The sequence below is a fragment of the Saccostrea cucullata genome, unplaced genomic scaffold (genome assembly GCF_032062105.1).
Source record: "Saccostrea cucullata isolate Sc308-1 unplaced genomic scaffold, CSIRO_AGI_Scuc_v1 ctg1423, whole genome shotgun sequence".
NCBI lineage: Eukaryota > Metazoa > Mollusca > Bivalvia > Ostreida > Ostreidae > Saccostrea > Saccostrea cuccullata.
This window is the reverse complement of record NW_026921181.1, coordinates 71,672-92,500: the sequence shown is the minus strand read 5'-3', so window position 1 is coordinate 92,500 and position 20,829 is coordinate 71,672. Positions and strand designations below refer to the sequence as shown.

The 20,829-nt window shown below is 33.3% G+C and overlaps 1 protein-coding gene across 3 annotated transcripts in view; it reads right to left on the bottom strand.

Annotated features, from left to right (window-relative positions):
* Positions 1 to 688: 688 nt before the first annotated feature.
* LOC134259374 (neuroglian-like) overlaps positions 689 to 20,829 on the bottom strand; it is a 36,984-nt gene continuing 16,843 nt past the window's right edge. For 2 of the 3 annotated variants that reach the window (XM_062741963.1, XM_062741962.1), the window contains 13 exons: positions 20,159 to 20,287; positions 16,380 to 16,482; positions 15,920 to 16,104; positions 15,056 to 15,187; positions 14,722 to 14,880; positions 14,318 to 14,499; positions 13,282 to 13,372; positions 3,727 to 4,014; positions 3,075 to 3,445; positions 2,556 to 2,793; positions 2,185 to 2,324; positions 1,405 to 1,654; positions 689 to 875 (listed from right to left, as the gene is read on the bottom strand). In XM_062741963.1, coding sequence (XP_062597947.1) covers positions 874 to 875; positions 1,405 to 1,654; positions 2,185 to 2,324; positions 2,556 to 2,793; positions 3,075 to 3,445; positions 3,727 to 4,014; positions 13,282 to 13,372; positions 14,318 to 14,499; positions 14,722 to 14,880; positions 15,056 to 15,187; positions 15,920 to 16,104; positions 16,380 to 16,482; positions 20,159 to 20,287 — 2,270 coding nt within the window. In that variant the 3' untranslated portion in view covers positions 689 to 873. The remainder of the gene's footprint in view (positions 876 to 1,404; positions 1,655 to 2,184; positions 2,325 to 2,555; positions 2,794 to 3,074; positions 3,446 to 3,726; positions 4,015 to 13,281; positions 13,373 to 14,317; positions 14,500 to 14,721; positions 14,881 to 15,055; positions 15,188 to 15,919; positions 16,105 to 16,379; positions 16,483 to 20,158; positions 20,288 to 20,829) is intronic. The other variant, XM_062741964.1, reaches the window with a different exon arrangement.

Below are 20,829 nucleotides of genomic sequence, written 5' to 3'. Positions count from 1 at the left end.
TTTAAAGTTCTTAAGTCCCACATTTGAATTTAAGATATCACCTCTTTAATATACTTAAGCACACACCTCTGATACTCCTCCGGTCCTTAACAGCAGTCAATATATAGCTGTAAGGAGAAAATACAAGGGCCTTGTAGTACTTTTGCCTGTCATAAATACGTATCACAAAACTGCTGGCAATGAGATCAAATTCCAATTAAGTAAAAGACAATGTAATATAACTGTATATGATAATTACTCTCTTGATTCTAAAAAAACAAATTCTGCATTTTTCTGTTTAAAATTAGCAAGAAGGATATGGGGATAACGAACAGTATTCAATCTCAAAGTCCATAAAACAATACAAAATAAGAGCAGAGCAAACACGGACCCCCGAAACATCAGTTTTAGGAGGGATCAAACTACTGCCATATATGGAGGAGTGAGCATCCCCTTCCGAGCAACAAACGAAAAAGACGTCTAACTAGCGATCATTATAATAGTACTCAGTTTGGTATTTCTAGTATTACCAAACTGAAATCAATGAAATCAAGGTATGTATAAGGACATATATAAAGAATCAAAATTTTTTGAGAATGAATAAGGAAATCTTTCGTTCAATACATTTTACACGTACAGAATACTTTTGCTATGGCTTTCAGTATTTGACGCTTGGTCAAACATGTCGATGCTTATCAACCTAGATGGAGGTGCATTTTCATGTACAGATAATGAAACAAAGCTCATATTTGTTTATTCTTGCATTAAAATTCTTATAAGAGATTGACTTTCAAACGATTATATATTCATTATATATGAGTTTGATTTCTTTCGCGTTCTAAAGATATTTCCTGATTGTAGCATGTACTGAATGTTTTCTGACTGATCCAGACTTCCTGAAAGATAACAGATATCCACATTAATAACAAGTACCTCTAATCAATACTTCAACTACACTGACATGGAAAAATAAAATGTTTATAAATAATTTCCCACTTCAGCAGCATTATCAAGTATTTAAATAAATAATATAGAATCGCCCATGATTTGTAGTTGGATATGATTTTTATGCAACGAGTTGTGTGTTTTTATTCCCGAGCCTTGGCGAGGTCATAAAACACATGGGTTGGATAAAAATTATATCCAACTACAAATCATGGGAGATTCTTTTTATGTCATGTTTAATATTCACATTCAATGTTTTAGACATGCAGTTTAATTCTGCTATATATAGGACTCCAAATTATTTTACTTCATTACGCTATCGCATATGTCAGAACTGTGGGATACGAAAACGATATCCAGTGAGCTGTAACAAAGGGGTAAGCATGGGATAAGACATAATATATTTGTTAATTATAATTTGAAAAGCTATTATCTTTTTTTGAAAAAATGGCAATTAGTAAATAAGTCTTGTCAACTTACATTCCTGACTAGGAGAAACGTCCGAGAGAGTAGCAAATGAAACAGTGACACTAGGTGGCCCTGCGTAATATGTGTTCATGACCCTCATCTGAGCCTCGTAATCCTGATTTCCCTGCAGGCCCACTAGGGTGAATTTATAAGACTGGGTGGCCCGCTTCTTGCGTCTTGCGTATCTAAGAGTGAGTTCACTGACGGGAATCTCGGCCTCTTGGAATGTTTGTTCCTTCTGACCTCTGACCCAGTACTGAATCTGATATATATGTATAAAGGTACAATGAAATTTTGTCATCATCATCAACCAAGGGAAATTATTTAAGATATCTGAAGATTTTACTTATTGTTATATGTACAGTGTAATTAATGTATCATAATTTACATCATTAATATCATAATCTATATTTCAAAAGATAGCAAAATCCTGTAATTTTTCAGATTAAACTTGGATTTACAATACCATTTCATGTTCTTATAAAAAAAAAATCAGCATTTACCAGGGGTTTTGAAAATATCAAATTTAAAATTTTTGCATTATTCAAAGAAAAATGCACAAAAATTACAAAACATAAATTCCAGATTCTTTTTCATCAAATATTGTTTTAGAAGAGGTGTACAAATCCATATATAGACATTAAAAGTATTGCACACGGGTCCTTCATTTAGTGGAACTCTTCAACTCCAGGGAAGAACCCAATAAAGTTCAAACTACACTGCGTATGACCTTAAATTGGATTTTCCCTGATAAACAGTAATTCTTTGCAAATATTTTATGATAAGCCCAACCTTGAATCCCCTGAAGATGCCCTGTACGGGGGTGCCTGGCTGTGGGGTGTTAAGGTTCTCGTCCCAGTCCCAATAGAAGGTGACAGAGGACTCCGTGACGGTCTGGTCAATGGTAAAGTCTGTCACAGCGATAGTAGGGACTGAAAATAAAAATTCAAAGGATTTAAAAACTTGATATGTTATTGAAACAATTGAATTTAAATATTTTTATTAATACATTAATATAAAAATGTATATATTTGTCTCTTGAAATAAAACATTAGCATACAATAAATCTGAAGAATTATATTCCAAGAAATAAGTACGGAATAAACCTTTATTTAAATTCAAAAAGCCAGTAAAAGTATTATATGGATACATGTATGACATACTTCCCTCGGCCGAGTAACCTTTGACCTGTTGTACTCGTGCAGTTGAGTCGCCAACTACATTGGTTGCTCTAATTGTTATGATGTATGGCGTAAAGATGTCATTAGTCTGTTGCTCCCAGTGTGATATTCTCCAATCTGAGATGCTGAATGTATTAATGTCATAAAAGTCAGGCCCGTCTCTCCGAATGGTCAAGACATAACGAAATCCCCAACCATTGTGCTCAATGGGGGGCATAGACTGAGAAAAAATAAAACAAAGTAAAATACTGGCCTAATCTAATGTATGTATATATGTGTCTTTAACACTGGGTAAAAGGTGAACTGCATAATCAAGTAGCAGAAAAGATATAGTTATTATAAAAGATACTTGATAGATGTGTCTGTTTGTCCAGTTTAATTTAATATTAGTCAAGTTAAGATCTAATTGCAATGTCATATTGGACATGTAACTTTTTATGAATATCTAAAACATGTCTCCTGCACTAAATTTGTTTGATGTTATATTGTTACAAAACATACCATCCATTCAATTATCAGAAAGTTTTTCTTGTTTCCAATGGTGCGGATATTCTCTGGATTTTTAGTTGGTCTGGCCTCGTCAGTCGAACATTTTTGCAATGTCTGTAAGCTAGGCGTGGTACCAATCTCATTTGTAGCTGAAACACGGAATGTGTAATTTGTCCAAGGAGAAAGATAGACACGTCCAGTGTTCTGGGTGGCCGAAATATTTCTGGTCCCAGTCACCCATACATCAGGACTAAAGGATGTGTTGTACTGAATAGTATAATACAAAATCGGTGCATTGTTAGATGCCCCTGCAGTCCAACGGATTTCTGCCAACGTGTTCATACATGCATCCATAACCACATCTCTCGGTTGCTCGGGTTTATCTGTAAATATATATGTTAGGCATATTGATTAGGTTTTCTGCTAAGATGAAGAGTCACATCATTACAAATAGAATTTGTTACACTCTCGATAAAACACACAGTATAATATTACTCTCTCAATTTTCCTTTTTTTACCATATCATCTCAAATCAAAATTTATTAAGTTTATCAAACGACTTCAGAATAAGGTCATGCAATCTTTAAAAACGGATTACGTCAAGAAATATAAAGTTGCACCGTTCATATTTTTTTTCTTCAGAAAACTCAGGAAAATAATTTACCTTTCACTGTCAAGATAGCCCCAGCAGAATCACTGTCTAATCCATTGGATATGACGCAAGTGTATGTTCCAGAGTCTAGGACAAAGGTATCATATATGATCAGTGACCCATTCTGTTGCGTCACTCGATAGGCATATAGATCTATAAGAACTGGTTTGTTATCCTTCAGCCACGAAATTTGCAGATTTTTCATCTCAGCGGAATCTGTAGTACCCGAACAATTGAATGTTGCTTCGCGCCCTGCAGTCACTGTTAATCCATGAGGACTCTGTACAATCCTGGTCTTGGCTGCAAAATGTTTGAAATACATAAAAGTCCAAAACGTTTTGTTTGACTGACATTCAAGAAATTTTCACTCATATTGAAAGGCCACAATTTGCCGATTGACGACTGAAAGTTTAAACCTTTACGTGTCAGTCAAGGGCTTTGAATACTTAATATTTTTATGCCAGCACCTACTGCGACACGCGACCTCATTTTATAGGTCATATCCGAAGCCTCAGCCCCCCCGACCAAAATTGGTATTTTAAACTGTGAAGTTAGGAGGTGCTTAATCCTTGACTCTAAAGCAAAAGATTTTACCACGGCGTCACACGGTCGACCTTGTGTAATTGGTTATCTAATATTTTGAAAAACGTAATGACAAACTTTTTATTAGTCAACTTCTTTTATTTATTTATCAACATATCATTATCACCTTACTAATCAAGGTTATGGCCCAAGCTGATTCAAAAATCTAGAGCATGCCATACATACGAGGGAGTATCAAAAAGTTCGTGGACTAGCGCCATAAAAATAAAATCGCTTTAGGTACATCAATGAATTTTGAAATATCTAGTTAGCATCATCTTTTCTATCTATACAATAAACCGCAAACCATATATTTTATTTTTTAATAAATTAGTAATGATTTTGTAAGCAATGGTATGTCCAGGCGGCGCAACCTCGAAAACGACGTTTTTTCGACCTAGGTGTAACTGAGAAAAAATATTTTAATATAAATATTTGACATCCAAAACTCCCGTTAATTCAGGCATGTGTTGGGACATTATTGCTCCATAAAGTGTGGAATTTTTTACCTTATTCTGGAAGTTCCATGAAGTTTTATCGTAAATTTTACATGTAGTATCCAAACAAATATTGCTTGAAAATGACGTCGAAAAGGGGGAGGGGTGTCCTTTTCAAACATTTTTTAAAGTCTTGCCTCTGAAAAAAAATGGTATAGACCTAGGAAATGTTTAAACTGGCTATGTAGAAATAATACGCATCCAGAGTACTTGTTTTTAATGCCAAAATAGATTCAGAGAGAAAAAAGGGGCACAGGTAATGTCGATTTGTAGTCAAGGTGTGAAAAATCAATCAAGTCAAAAAATGACGTTGATCATGCGTTGTAGATATTGAACTCTAAAAAGCAAAATATGCTGGCAAAATCAAGTGAGGATCTCTCCGAATGTATGAATCCATTTGCAATATTATATGCATTGAAAGCCGCTGTTCATGGTATTGTAAAGTCATATAATCAAGACGGATTGAAGTCCGAACTCAGCTCCAGAGAATCTCATCAAAATAAGTGTATGAGGTAGAAGAAGCAGGCATTGAAAAACAATGGCGTTGTCGGACGTCATGAAACTAAACGACGACGGCGCCGGGTGATGATATAATGTCGTTTTTATTTTATAATAACTTGGGAAATACTGAACATATCAAGCTAATATTTTCAACATTTCTTTATTTTTTGTTGTTTCATGTTCCTTTAAAAATTTGTAAGCTCAGACAACATAGTAATAATTTTATAGCCTCAGTCCACGAACTTTTTGATAACCCCTCGTATATAAACATTTTCTTCACTATTGACAAGTAAATTGATGACACAAGAATATCAACAGTCTTGGTTTAAAGTAAAGGTCGATATAATGACCTTGTCAGCAAATACAAACTTAGCTATCATTAAGTATGAATTGTTTACTGACATACTGCCCCCCCCCCCCGGCATAGTACCCGATACCACTCCTAATGTTTTAGAGGTTCTTTATTTATCCCCCACCACATGTGACTGTATTATTTCTGTGGGCGTTTCAGCTTAATAACTGTTTTTTCTTTATGTAGGACAATACTACTTTTCACCTTAACACTAATGCTCAAAATTCATAAATACTGTATACAGCTTTGTTTAAAAAAGTTTAACATCCCTTCAAGGTTCTCCAACATTTCAATTTTCACCGTGCGCAAGAATTGCTCGAAATACTAATGTTCGCGGTCATATCGCGGCCAAATTCGCGAAGGAACCCGAAATAGATTGAAAAACACACATCGCCTATGAATCAATATTAAATTCAAATAGAAACAACATGAATTATTTGCCAAAATAATTGATAAATTTAATAATGATTATAACAAATTTATGTCAATTTAGAATAACATTATTTCCGCATATATGTCTTCTGTGAAAAAACAAGAGGCCCATGGGCCTTATAGGTCACCTGAGTATCATGCGACAACTTTCCAACAATTGAATTTGATTCATGTTTTAAATTAGAGCCAGTAGAGGCCATGAAATTCTCAATTTTGAAAGAGGCACCATTGCTTATCATAATTATACATAATTCAGCATGTTTATTTTGGTTACTTAATACCCAGAGGAAGAAACAAAGTAACAAAGAGAAAATGCATTTCCACTTTTAGTGAATTTCAGGGCCCCTGGGTCAGGGCTTCTTGTGTTAGGGCGGGTCCACAGTTGAGCTCCCCATACCACAGGAACCACTGACCCTGGGGCCACATCTTCCAAAATTTTGGACGTTTTTTAAAATCTTATTTCATCTTGCTGTTGATTAACATTAAAGTGCAGAATTCAAAGCATTCAATTATTTCAGACTATGTTACACCTCCCTCCCAAAGTACCATGATCTGTACCAGGGGCCAGGAAATTAACCATTTTTGGAAGAAGCATGTTTTTTGTCATAAATATATACTAAGCTCATTGGCATTATACCCAACAACAAAGGAGAATATTTTCAAAGAATTCATGCATTTTCACTATATGAACATTAAAGCCCCGCCCTAACACAAGAAGCCCTAACCCAGGGACCCTGCAGTTCAAAAATCTCAAAGAGGCACCCTTCCTCCTTATAACTATGCACGTAGTTCTTTGGTTAAATACTCAGGTGCAGAAAAGATGAGTTTTAAAGAATTTATGCATTTTCACTATATAATCAATAAAGCCCCGCCCTAACACCAGAACCCCCAAATATGGGGCAATAAAATTCACAATTTTGGAAGAGGCAGCCTTATTCAACATAGCTATGCACTTAGTTAGTTTATTCAATGCCTATGAACAGAGAAGAAGAATTTCAAAGAATTTTTGCATTTTCACTATATAATATGGGCCCCTGTAACACCAGAACCCCTGACCCTGGGGCCAAAAAATTCACAATTTTGGAAGAGGCACTCTTTGCTCATCATAACTATGTACTTAGTTAGTTTATTTAATACCCAGAAGCAGATAAGAAGATTTTCAAAGAATAAATGCATTTTCACTATATAACCAATAGAGTCCAACCCTAACACCAAAACCCTTGACCCTGGGGTCATAGAATTCACAATTGTGGAAGAGGCACCATTTTATCATAATTATACATAATTCAGCTTGTTTATTTTATTACTTAATACCCAGAAGCAGAAAAGAAGAATTTCAAAGAAATAATGCATTTTCACTATATAACCTGTTTAGCCCTGCCCTAGCTCTAGAACCTCTGACCCTGGGGCCATGTTTCACAATTTTGGTAGAGGACAGTTGCTCCCCATACCACACCAACAGTTTGACCTGGATGTCCAGGAGTAAAAATTTTGGAGATTTTTAAAATTGCACTACTTTTATTTTTTGCTGTTGATTAACATCAAATTTTTGCAGATTTCAAAGCTATATGCCAAATTTGGTTGAAATTGGTTCAGTGGTTTCCAAAGTTAAAATGTTCAAATGTTAACGCACGACGGGCCAGGAAATTAACCATTTTTGGAAGATGTCATGTTTTTTGTCATAAATATATACTAAGCTCATTGGCATTATACCCAACAACAAAGGAAAATATTTTCCTTAAAGAATTCATGCATTTTCACTATATGAACATTAAAGCCCCTAAATTAAACAAGAGGCCCTAACCCAGCGCTCACCTGAGCACATCGGGCTTGCAATTCAAAAATCTTCATCATTTGAACAAACTAGAATCTACCTACCTTATAACTATGCACATATAAATATCACTAATCATAGCTTTGAGGTACTTGAAAAGAAGATTTTAAAAATTTTGCATTTTCCCTATATAATCAATAAAACCCCGCCCTAACACCAAACTTGAACCCCCACTACCTAAGGGGCAATGAAATTCACAATTTTGGAAGAGGATTTTTAAAGATATTTCCTTATTCAACATAGCTATGCACTTAGTTAGTTTATTCAATGCCTATGAACAGAGAAGAAGAATTTCAAAGAATTTTTGCATTTTCACTATATAATCTATAGGGCCCCGCCCTAACACCAGAACCCCTGACCCTGGGGCCAAAAAATTCACAATTTTGGAAGAAGATTTTTGATTTTTCATATATATATGTACTTAGTTAGTTTATTTAATACCCAGAAGCAGATAAGAAATTTCAAAGAATAAATGCATTTTCACTATATAACCAATGGTCCCGCCCTAACACCAAAACCCTATATATCCTGGGGCCATAAAATTCACAATTTTGGAAGAGTCGGTCATTTTCAACTTACCTATACACTTTAATTGGTTAGTTTATTTAATGCCCAGAAGCAGAAAAGAAGAATTTCAAAGAAATAATGCATTTTCACTATATAACCTGTTTAGCCCCGCCCTAGCACTAGAACCTCTGACCCTGGGGCCATGAATTTCATAATTTTGGTAGAGGACTCAGTGCTGATTACAATCACACCAACAGTTTGACTGCTTGATGTCCAGGAGTAAAGAAGAAGATTTTTAAAGATTGCACTACTTTTAGTGGTTTTTGCCCACCCACCCCCAGGCCCCAGGGGGGCAGGGAACATGAAATTCACAATTTTTGTTCCTCGTTACCCATAGATGCTATATGCCAAATTTGGTTGAAATTGGTTCCGTGGTTTCAGAGAAGAAGTTAAAAATGTTCAAATGTTAACGCACGACGAACGACGACGGACGAAGACAGATAGCAATATGTCACCTGAGTTTACTCAGGTGACCTAAAAACCACCCACCCCCTCCCAATCACACCAGGCATACGTACTAAGATAATAAGATATTTCCTTATAGAATCTGGGAAAAAGTATCAGTAATAACAGGATTTAAGTATTTAACCCTAAATTAAAAAAGAAAATGTTTTTTTTTAAATTAGGTAAATATACACATACAGTACGTGTTCATTAAAGGGCAGATGAAATTCTGGTAGGTCACATAAGACACATACGAAGTTTTGTCCACGTGCAATGTTAGAGACAGCATAACTAACTGTATTACTATTTAAGCATGAACTAATTGATGATTAAAATAAATTTTTCTTCGTAAATGTCGTGAAGTGTGAAAAAAGCTACTAGTGTCCAGCGAAGTCTTGAAGATAATTGTTTGTGCAAGCCAAACAAAACGAAACTAAAAACGGTACATAATTTTGAGGTCTAGAGGTTTTTTTATTACTAAATTTATATATTAATTGTACTGATAAAGTTGATATTAATGTGGTGACCGTGCTAATATTTAAACTGTGGCGGAACTATGGCGCTAATATTTTAACCGTGGCGCTTAGGAATTTAAATATGGCGGGGCCGCTACGTTAAACAGACCATGGAGAACCCTGCAAATCACATATTTTTGATTCTGAAGTATAACCTTAAGATTAAAACATTAGTATGCACTGCCCTAGTTATTTGAAAATGAAATTTAACACAAGAATCATAAGTGAACAATGTGCAATAGGTGGTTTTTCGTTCTTATTAGTGAAATTTTTAGTCATCTGAGTAAAGGTATACCTTAAAAACCACATATCGAACTACTACAAAGTCCATAATTGTATAATATCAACAGTGTCGTTTAAAGTCTTCATTTCGTAAGTTCTATGGTCGATACAATGGTCTTGTCATCAAATACAATTTATCATTAAATCAAACGCTGACTGACGTTTATTATGCTAATTGTAAGGACATCATTCATCTATAGAATGAAATGAATTTAATTTAACATAATTTAACCAAACTCTCAATGGTAATAGATTTAATATTACATATTTTGATATATAGTATTTGAAAATGATATAAAGTCGCATAAATGTTTTTGAAAATGTGACAATACTTTTGGATCAGCCCTCATATTAACTTTTCAATAGTTAACTTTCCTTATTTAGGCAACAAGATACTCTTATCACCTGCATACAGGGTTCAAATCAGTCAAATGATTCGATATGCAAGGACCTGCTCAACGTTTGAAAATTTCTAAGACGAAGTAAGTTATTGAGATGATATCAAAAATCTCGTTGAAAACCATAATTTCGTAAGTTCTTTGATCGATACAATGACCTTGTCAGAAAATATAAACAGTCAAATGCTGGACTGACATTTTATTAATAAATGTTAGGTCACTGCAAACAGCTTGTAAGTACATCCCAGCGAAGATTGGAGCTGCATATGCCGATTGTAATTATTAGATCCCAGGGCCGCTAGGATAGTCGGATTGGTCTAATCGGAGAAGTTGAAAACAAGCTGGTACACACGCTTTTATCTCTTTTATCCTGTTTTTAATCACTAATTTTTACCCCCAGCGCCGCTCACTGAAACGTAAAGGTCTAAGAAGACTTTAATTGTTTTCGTAACCTTTAGATGAAGAAACAATGATTTTGACAAATTTTTCGTCATTTTTCTATGAAGACAAAAGAAAAACGGCGGCCGGCTGTGTGGGCTGCAGTGGATGCAAAATACTCATTGGTGTTATCTCGTGCCACCTCTCACATTTTTGGGATCCGTGTTTGCTTTGCTTTTGTTCTGTGTTGTTAAATTATCTCTTAATCCGTGTGAATCTTGGGGGTCATTTTTCAACAACAAAAAATGACCCCCTACCCGTAGAAAAAAATCATTTTTTGTAGAAAAAGTGTCCTAGGGGTCATTATTTTATATGTAAGTCCTATAAAAAATTGACCCCCATTGAAAAATGACCCCCTTTAGAGTGAAAAGAGATTCTTTAATTGTCAAGTAAATAAAATTTCTTTTTAATATTCCTCCTTATAGTGTTTGCTTAAAGAATGATATTCCACTAATGTTTTTAGAAATCAAACCATGCAACAATCAGGTTCCAATACTCTTTAATAGAAAAATTAATTTTTCCTTCATTTCAACTTTTAGTTTGTATAAGTTTGGCAAATCCTATTTGACAATGAAAGAGGAGGAAATTTTTAACCCCCCCCCCAAAAAAAAAAAATTACTGTAAATCAAAACAAACAAAAAATAAATGAAAAGCAAAAATATATATAAAACTCTATATACCTTTCAATAATACCGAAAGAGGCTCTACATAAAATATTGAAATGAAGTTAAGCCTTCACACAAGTTCGATCGTATCATAATTTACTTCGCCATGATTATAAAGCATATACTTTAAATGTTGGTGGGGGTATACTTGAAAGTATTGTGGCAGAGTAACAGTTGAAAATTAGTAGAATAGTAGATTATTTTAAGCTTATTTTTAGTCCCTCCTTATAGAAAAATAAAGGTAGGGTAGTTTTTTTGTTGTTGCTTTTGCTGATAATCAACTTCCTCCTAAATAAGTAAGGGGGTGGGGTGGGTATTTCACGTACCTAAAAATATGTTCTGTAAAGCTATGGGCTAGTGTAAAATACACATTCTAATGCAAAAACTATATATGTAGACATAACCTTTTGATTTAGCGCACAGTATTCATTACATTTCTTAATTCTTGTTTTACTCCACGATTTTACCCAGTTCTGAGTATATTTTTCAGAGAATTTAATATGAAAATCAGAACAAACATTTTCATTTTTGTAACGTCTTCTTTATACTGTAACATAAAATGAAAAGCTAATTGAAGACCATTTCTTTTTTATGTCCCTGTAATCGAAGATTCGGGGGTATATAGTTATATCGTGTCCGTTTGTATGTCTGTCTGTCTATCTGGCGGTCTGTTTATCCGCAAAAACTTTAACCTTTACCATAACTTGTCATTTATTGTAGCTTTGTCTTTCATATTCAATATGTGTACATTCCTTGTGACAAGGCCTTACTTTGGGTACCAACAAATTTGACCTTTTGACCTTTACCTTGGAGTTTGTCCCATTTTACACAAAAATGCCAAATTTTTATTTCATTTACTTTGGCTTTAACTTTTAAACGGTAGATACTAATACTCTCATACTTCACAAATGTAATCCTTGTTACATTAAACCTTTCTTAAGAAACCATCAACTTTGACCCTTTGACCTTTGAGTTTGACCTACCTTTCAAACACTTATCCTTAGCCATTAATTTTGAACAAGTGGTGCTAGGGCTTTCATATTTTGCAATTGTATTTCTTGTGAGAAGACCCTACTTTGGGTACCATTATATTTAAATTGCCTTTCAGAAAAGTTTAATTTTCACTATGTTGCCATACAGGGGCATAGCTGTTTTACAAATACATCTTTTTATATATAAGAGGAGTTGCGGATAACAGATGGATACCCCAAAGCGTAACAGACGTACGGACATCCCAATCAATATATACCCTCCCGCTTTTCAAGCGGAGGATAAAATAATATATGATACTGCTGATTTTTTCTGTCAGTACGATGATTCCCACTATCGAAAAACAATGTTTACCTAACCCTTTAGGCTCGATAAATCTTTACTCCTTTAGATTCTGAACCATCGCATTGACCTTAAAATATAGTTATAATCGTATGTTATGAGATCAACATATCCACAATTTATTCCAAATAAGCTCAGGTGAGCATTTTGGCAAATATGCTTCTTATCTAATTTTTTTTTGCCCCCTAAAAATTTCAGGTTTAATCAACAGGGAGTCATTTTTCTACGGGGGTCATTTTTCTTCACGTGGGTTCTGCAATTTTTTAGGGTGGAAACACTTTTTCTACGGGCAAAAGGGTCATTTTTCTATGTCGAATAATGACTGGAGGTCAGTTTTCGCCGTAGAATATTGACCGGGAGTCATTTTTCGCTGTCGAAAAATGACCCCCGGCCATTATTCGATGGGGGTCATTATTCGTCTTTACACCGGTTCTTCGGATCAGACCGTAAACAGTAAAAAAAAAACTAAGGCCAATTGTCGCAAAAGATGATGGCACTAAAACGACCCATTTCTGCCATGAGTGCTTAGTATTGTACATACGTATCAATTACTGTTCCTATTTGCTAGTGGTTGCGTCTTCTTATAATTAAAAATATTTATGTGGGATGTTAATGAACATTCAAACAAAAAAAAAAAACAAAAACCCATAAGTATTCCTTAAAGCTTACTTTTTTTTTATTTTCCAAATATTAGCATTTATAAGTAAATTAATGTTTACGTATAGTACCTCTTACGATCAAGACCCCCGAGGCTTCGTCAAAGTTAAATTTATTGTAGGCATGGCAGGTGTAATTACCAGCATCAGAAAAAGCTGCACTCTGTCAAAAAGCATGCAAAAAGCAAAATATATTTTAGAAATACATATACAATATCATTTCAAAATCTTAATGGCGATGTTAAAAACAGATTAGTCAGGTGAGAAAAATCTTATTATGGTAGAAACATGTTTATCTTGCATTTCGAAAAACGTAATCGTGTGCCATTGTCACTAATGTTTGTGCCGTATTTTTTTCCCCAAATATTCGTTGCTTACTGTTGTTATACTCTTAACCCGTGCACGAGATTTTTTGAACATCAACGGTATAAATTCAATTTTGTTAAACAAGTCGACTCTTAATGACGTCACTGAGAAATAACGTCGATTAAAAAAATAGTTAAATGAATAAATATTATGATAAAGTGATGAACCCGTTCAAAACATGTATTTTTATACCACTCGCTTGAAAAGTGAAAAGCGGAATGCTAATCCGTCTGTACGCCCGTCTGCCCGTCCGTTTGTCTGTCAGGTTTAAGGGTACATATCTTTTATCCATAAAAAAAGTAAGATTGGTGGTGCATAATGGCATTATGTAATCAAGAATCTGTAAACGTATATTCAAATTTTATTCAGTGGTAAAGAAGAGGTTGCGGATAAAACATAGGTACCCTTCAATATTGTAGAAAGAATGACAGTGTCTACGTTTTGCTATGGTAAACCGAAATATGTGTCCGATCAAAGAGTAAAATAGGAGGTGAACAATCATTATGGTACTTTGTTATATTATGTATTATGTATATTTATTATATTAAGTCTCATCAAATTTCATTCAGTGGTATGAGAAGTTGCGGATAACAGATGGGTACCCCAAAGCGGACGGACATACAGACGGACAGAAATCCCGATCACTTTATAGCCTACCTCTTTTCTAGTGGAAGGTATAATGAATATTGTGCAATGCAGATAAAATTTGGGAGTGAGATATATATATGACATTTAGATGTACCTCTATTAAAAGGTTTCCGTTGGTTTGGATTTGGTATCTTAAACCAGGTATCGGCTTCCCATCTTTAAACCAAGTAGTAATGGGTTTCGGTTGACCTCTTGTTAAGCATGTTAGCTCAGCATTGTGACCTTCTGCGACTTTAAGCTCACCAGCAGGTGGTACTATGATAACAGTTTCTTCCTCTGGGAAATTTCAAAATAAGAAATTACTTGAAGGCGTTTCCGGGGCAGTCTTACGTATGTATATTACAATCTTATGTAGATTAATAAATATACCATGTAGAGGTTAAGACTGCGTCAGCAGCCAGTTGTATGGAACTTAAACATTAATTCAACGGCAAAAAATGATTTACCAATCATTTAGTTTTGAAAAAAAAAGTTTAATTTTGAAATGGAATAACTTACCAAACACGTTAAGATAGACATCAGAAAACACATAACCGTGTTTGTTGGAAGCATTACACTGTATGACCATGTGATCATTTTTGTTCAGGTTCACAAAGGTCAAATTGTTGGCATCAGGTTTCAGGAATCTGTCACTTTGAATGATTGGAACCGTAGATTCTTTAAATAAAAAAAAAAAACAAATAAATGTAAAAAAACATACGAGTAATTTAGAAATATCTCTATAACATTAACATAATGGAAAATATTTCATAAAAATGATCAAAAATACATGTACATGTATGTATTTATTTATTTTAAAAAAACTAATACATGCAAGTATAAGGTATAATACCCTCCAGCCTGATTCCATTAATGAACCATGTCACTTTTGGGTCTGGGATACCATTAACCTTGCAGATGAAGGTAGCAGATGCCCCAGGACTAGTCTCCACATCTTTTGGTTCAACTTCCCAATATGGCTTGGCTAATGTTAATTTGTAAATTACATGCCAATTTGGTTTCGGAAATATAATGGGTATGTGTTTATTCAGATTTACAAGTAAATATTTACATTTCCAATAAATTTCCCCTTATGATTCTTTACAAAATAAAATGCAGTATATTTTCTCATGAACCACATTAGGTATATACGACGAATAAGCATGGTCATCCATTGTTACGTCATAATACCGCTCTTGACGTCAAAAAGTTAAAAAATATAGTGCACACTGTTTTGTTTAAAAAATGACAGTTGAACACCGTAAATTTATGGCAAGTCATCAGAAAAATAATGTAAATATAAGAAATGAATTTAATTTTTTGAAGATTCATGAGGTATATGAACTACAACGCTTCACGCCGGCATATTTATCATGAAGCGCTAATGCTAACGCGCTACATGAAATATGCCGGCGTGAAGCGTCGTAATTCATAACCTCATGAATTTTCAAAAATTAAATTCATTTCTTAAATATACAAAAGGGGTCTTTCAAATGAGATACTAAAATTCCATTTCCCCCATTTTTTTAACGAAATAAAAACTATTATTGCCATGCACTTACTCAATTGTTTATTAAACAATTAAAGAAAGGGTACCTGTCATTTCAAACTCAGGTTTGTTTCAAAAACTTTACCGTTTCTCTAAAATTATATTATATCAAACTAAGATGTCATTTATTATTGGATTACGCATTCTTACTACAGGTGAAAAGCTTACATTCCACTCTGATGACAAAATTTCTGACGGCGCGGGGTCCCTGGGTGTTTGTACCGTAACACTCGTACGTTCCGGCATCGTCCTCCTTTAGGTTAGCGATCGTGAGTTCCTGTCCCCCAAGTGATACTTCGTGATGGTCCGGAAGGCTTTTCTGATCTTTCCACCAGAACACGTCTGGTGTGGGACTTTTGTAATACACAATGCACGATTGGTAAATTTAACACAATGTTTAGAAAAATGTTAAAGACTGCTTTGTTAGTAGAAATGATAAAATATATTTCATGAAACTTGTACATGAATATATTATCCCTATATGCTTTTTGTTTCATTTTGCTTTTTTTTTTCTTCATTAAAAGTTTAATCCATAAAAAATTGAAGTTTAATATAGTCTACGATTTACAAATGCAAGGTCTTCTAGATTAAATGAATGATAATTATTATATGATCCTGCTCAACTTACTTTCCACTGAAAATACACTTGAGTTTGATTGTTTCCCCCTTTAGACCAGTTTGCTCAGAAGGTGATGCCCAGAGAAAGTCAGCAGGTCTCTTAACCGGGGAAGCTACAAACCAAAGGTTACACAGGTACCATTAACATGTACGGAAAATGCTATTTAGTTAACAGTATGTATATCATATTTTACTGAAATTGATACAGTGTAATACGTTTGTAAAAGAACAAATAAAATACATGTAACTCTTTCTTGAAGCTTCTTCTAAATGAGCTAATAACGATTATAATATTAATTTCCTTTACATATTTTCCTATATTCAAAATATAAAACAAAAATATTTATCGTAAAAGGGCATTTATGCTGTAGTATATTTAGTACACGTAATTATTCTTTTAAAGATACCGGGAAAAAATCATCTCGTGAAAACCATATAATTATTATTATTATCTAATGAACACGACATAATATCTTGTGAAAACGACATAATTTCTCATGAAAACGAGATATTGTGTTGTGAATACAAGATATTATCGCGTGAAAGAGACTTATTATTATCTTGTGAAAACGACTTAATATGTAGTGAAAACGACATATCTTCTTGTGAAAACGACACATTATCTCGTGAAAACGATACATTACATCGTGAAATCAAGATATTATCTAGTGAAAACAAGACATTATCTCATGAAAACGAGATATCATCTCGTGAAATTAAGAAGGCAATTTTATTAGTTATGAAAGTATCACAAATGATTATTTAGTTAAGTTGCCATTCACTACTTATGAGGAACTAAAGCAAGCAGTTTTATACTCATGGCCAAATGTCAAACAATTGTCAAAAACTACTTATGGTAAACCATACCAACCTGAATTTCTAAAAAAAGGATCCAGAAATATCTATGATCATTTAATGTCTAAAATACAGCACAGACCTATTTGTGAAAACAAATGGGCTATTGATTTAAAGTTGGAATCTGATTTTAAGTGGAAACATATTTATACAAACTTGAAATATTTAACTAAGAGAGATATGGTTCAATTATAATTCATGAATTTTAGGTACAAATAAATACTTACACTTGTCTAAAATTAAAGATTCTCACTTTGTTCAATATGTTTTTTTATTTTTTTACTGTCCACAAGTTTCTGTGGTTTGGCTGGCACTGTCAATTGGATTTTTCAAAAAAAGAATTGAATTTGATGTAAAGACTGTTTTTGGTAGTTTTGAAAAAGATCATTTAGCTATAAACTTGATTATTCTGTTAGTGAATAAATATTTATTTCAGCAATCCAGAAACAACTCTTGTATTGTTTTCAAAGATATTTTGAGAGTTTTATATAATTAAACTTTAAAGAAAAGCTGTCAGAAAATATTTTTTATAAAAAAAGATGGTCCAATTGGAAATGTCTATTTAATGTGTCAAATTTTGAAAATGTTCTTGAAACTATTGTTAATATACTTAGTTTCTTTTCCAACATGTATGAAAAAAAAGGTTTTGTTTATTTGTGTGTTTGTTATGAAAATAATAAAAAAAAAAGATATTATCTCATGAAAACGAGATACTATCTCTTGAAATCAAGATATTTTCCGGTGAAAACGACTTACTAGAGAGGTTAAGCATTTGACCGAGTACGTCTACTTGTACGTGTAAACCTAGAGGTGATTTTATACGTACGCGTAACAAATGTCGTGTTCTGTTTAACAAATTGAACGTGTACCGGTACGTGTAAAACGTCATTTCAACATGTCACTTTACAATCCATTTGTATCAAATAAATCTATGACTTGAAATAAAAAAGATACATTGGATGTTCGTAATAAACTCTCAACTTCATACTAAATACCGACTAAAATATTTATTCTGTAGTTTGAGTTTAAGAAGTTACAAGTTTTCACCTACGTGTACTTGCGAATCTACACGTTGTGTACAACTTGTAGAATTACGAGGTATGCAAAACTGATGACGTAAATTGCATTAAATTAGGGGATTTCCCTAGCTACACGTACACGTAGACATACGTACACGGTACTCTGCTTAACCTCTCTATTATCTTATGAAAACGAGAACTTGTCTCGTGAAAACGAAATATTATCTTGTGAAAACGAGATATCATCTCGTGAAAACGACTAAATATATCTTGAAAATGAAAGATCGACACCGTGGAAATGAAAGATCGGATGTGGAATTTTGGTACTTTGCAAATTTTTACATTTGTAAATGTAAAAATGCAATGTACATTTTCAACTTAAGCATGTGTTTACATTCCAGGGACGTACATAAAGAATTTACTCAATAAATCTGAAAACAGAAATGAATATGAAAGAGATTTCACAAGGAATAGCAAAATACTAACTTACTAAATTAGGTTATCTAATGTATGTAAAACAATCTTAAGTCGAAAAAAAATGTAATTTTCCCGAGATATTATCTCGTTTTCACGAGATGATAAGTCATGTTCACGAGATATTATCTCGTTTTCACGTGATATTATGTCGTTTTCACGAGATAATATGTCGTTTTCACGAGATAATAAGTCGTTTTCAAGAGAAATTAAATTGAATTTATTTTTTTTTCACGAGATAATAAGTCGTTTTCAAGAGAAATTAAATTGAATTTATTTTTTTTTTCACGAGATAATAAGTCGTTTTCACGAGATATGAAGTCGTTTTCACAACAAAATATCTCATTTTCACGACATAATATGTCGATTTCACAAGATAAGTTTTTCCTGGTATCTTTAAAAGACTAACATCGTGTCCTAAATATACTACCGTATATTTATAAGAATACTTAAATTAATCTAATGCTTATACCACTTATAAATGCCCAAATTTGAATATACTTGTATACATTGAAAGGATATTGATATAAATAATAGAAATGATGAAAACATAACTAAATTGCCCTAAAACGCAAGAGAAGCATTTTAAAAAACCAAGAGCATATCAGTGCAGTTGATTTTAGCTGATTTTTTACTATTTCCCAAACAAAGGTAATTCATAGAGGCAGGTGCTCCAAACTTTGGTAAAGAACTTTATTCGGTAATAACCAATATTTGCCCCCCAAATCAAACTTTGATGGAGATATATTTAATTAAGTTCTTAAACAGGGGAGTATATGCTGACTTCAAAGCACTGAATATTTTCATAAGTAATGACGCCATATGTACGTAATGACGTCACAAACATGACGTAAATTTCAGTTTTTTTTATAAATTTTACAGAAAAATGTACTTATTTCGACGATATTTTGAGTAAAAGACACCGAGCGCATGTGTGTTCAGGATCAATATTTTGATATAATGTGTAGAATGATAATATCAATGAAATATGTCAATATTGTTCCTGAACAAACTTGCGCTCTATAAATTTTAAAGCTAAAATTGTTGAAATTTTGTCCATTTTGTCCTCTTTCTGAAAAAGGATATAAAATCAGACTAGTTTGTGACGTCATGAAAACAAAAATTGTGAATACACTGCTTTGACTTTATAATATTTTCTGTTAATTTATATCTCTCATACAATTTATTGAATTCAGCACATTTTAGGAAGTTTTCAAAATTTGACTTTTGTGGGGGCAAATATATGCAATATACCGCATATAGTTCTTTTCTTTAAAAAAAATCAAAAATTCTAATATCTAGAAAATAAAACGGACAAGAAACTATTAATTTGATAAATTCAGCTACACAATTAATAACAGTTTTTTATCTGCTTGTTCATAGGCTACCTTAAACTATAGTTTAAATTCACAATTCTATCTCAGTTTTATTTTCCTCTTACTTCCACTTGGGATGATTAAGTTGTCGTGGTCAAATGTTCTTTTCCTCAGAAAGAAATTAAGGTGCATACAGACGTAGGCCTCTCCTTCTCTATAATCTTTTGCTCGAACATTGGTAATGTATAGTCGACCTTCAAAAACGGAAAAGTTTCAATTTTTCGGGGTTCTCTTTTTAGCTGAAAAGACCAATTTACTTTAAGCTCAACCATTTCAACACTATAATATCAGTAACTTTTTTGAAAAATTGCCCTTACATATCCCAAAATATATATAGAAATACTTCACAGTAGAAAGAAAAGAAGGATAAAATGTACATTTTATTAACAAACAAAAGGTGCAATTAGATTAAGTGAATTTAAATTGTTACATAAATTTTAATAATTTATCAATATGTAGCTTATTTTCTAAATTTAGCTGCAGATTTGTACCTTGCAGGTCTGGAAAATGTGGATGGACGACCAGAGAACTACAGTGCCTCAATTGAAAAAAAGGTATTTTTTGTTCACAAAAAATGCGCTATTTCTGGGTTTCTCCGTATATTTATGCTGTAGAGGATGCTCACTCCTCCAAAGCACCTGATCCCACCGCTAATGTTTTCGACGTCCATGTTAGCTTTGCTTTCATTTAGTATGATTAAATTGACTTTGATTTTGAATACTGTTTGTCATCATTT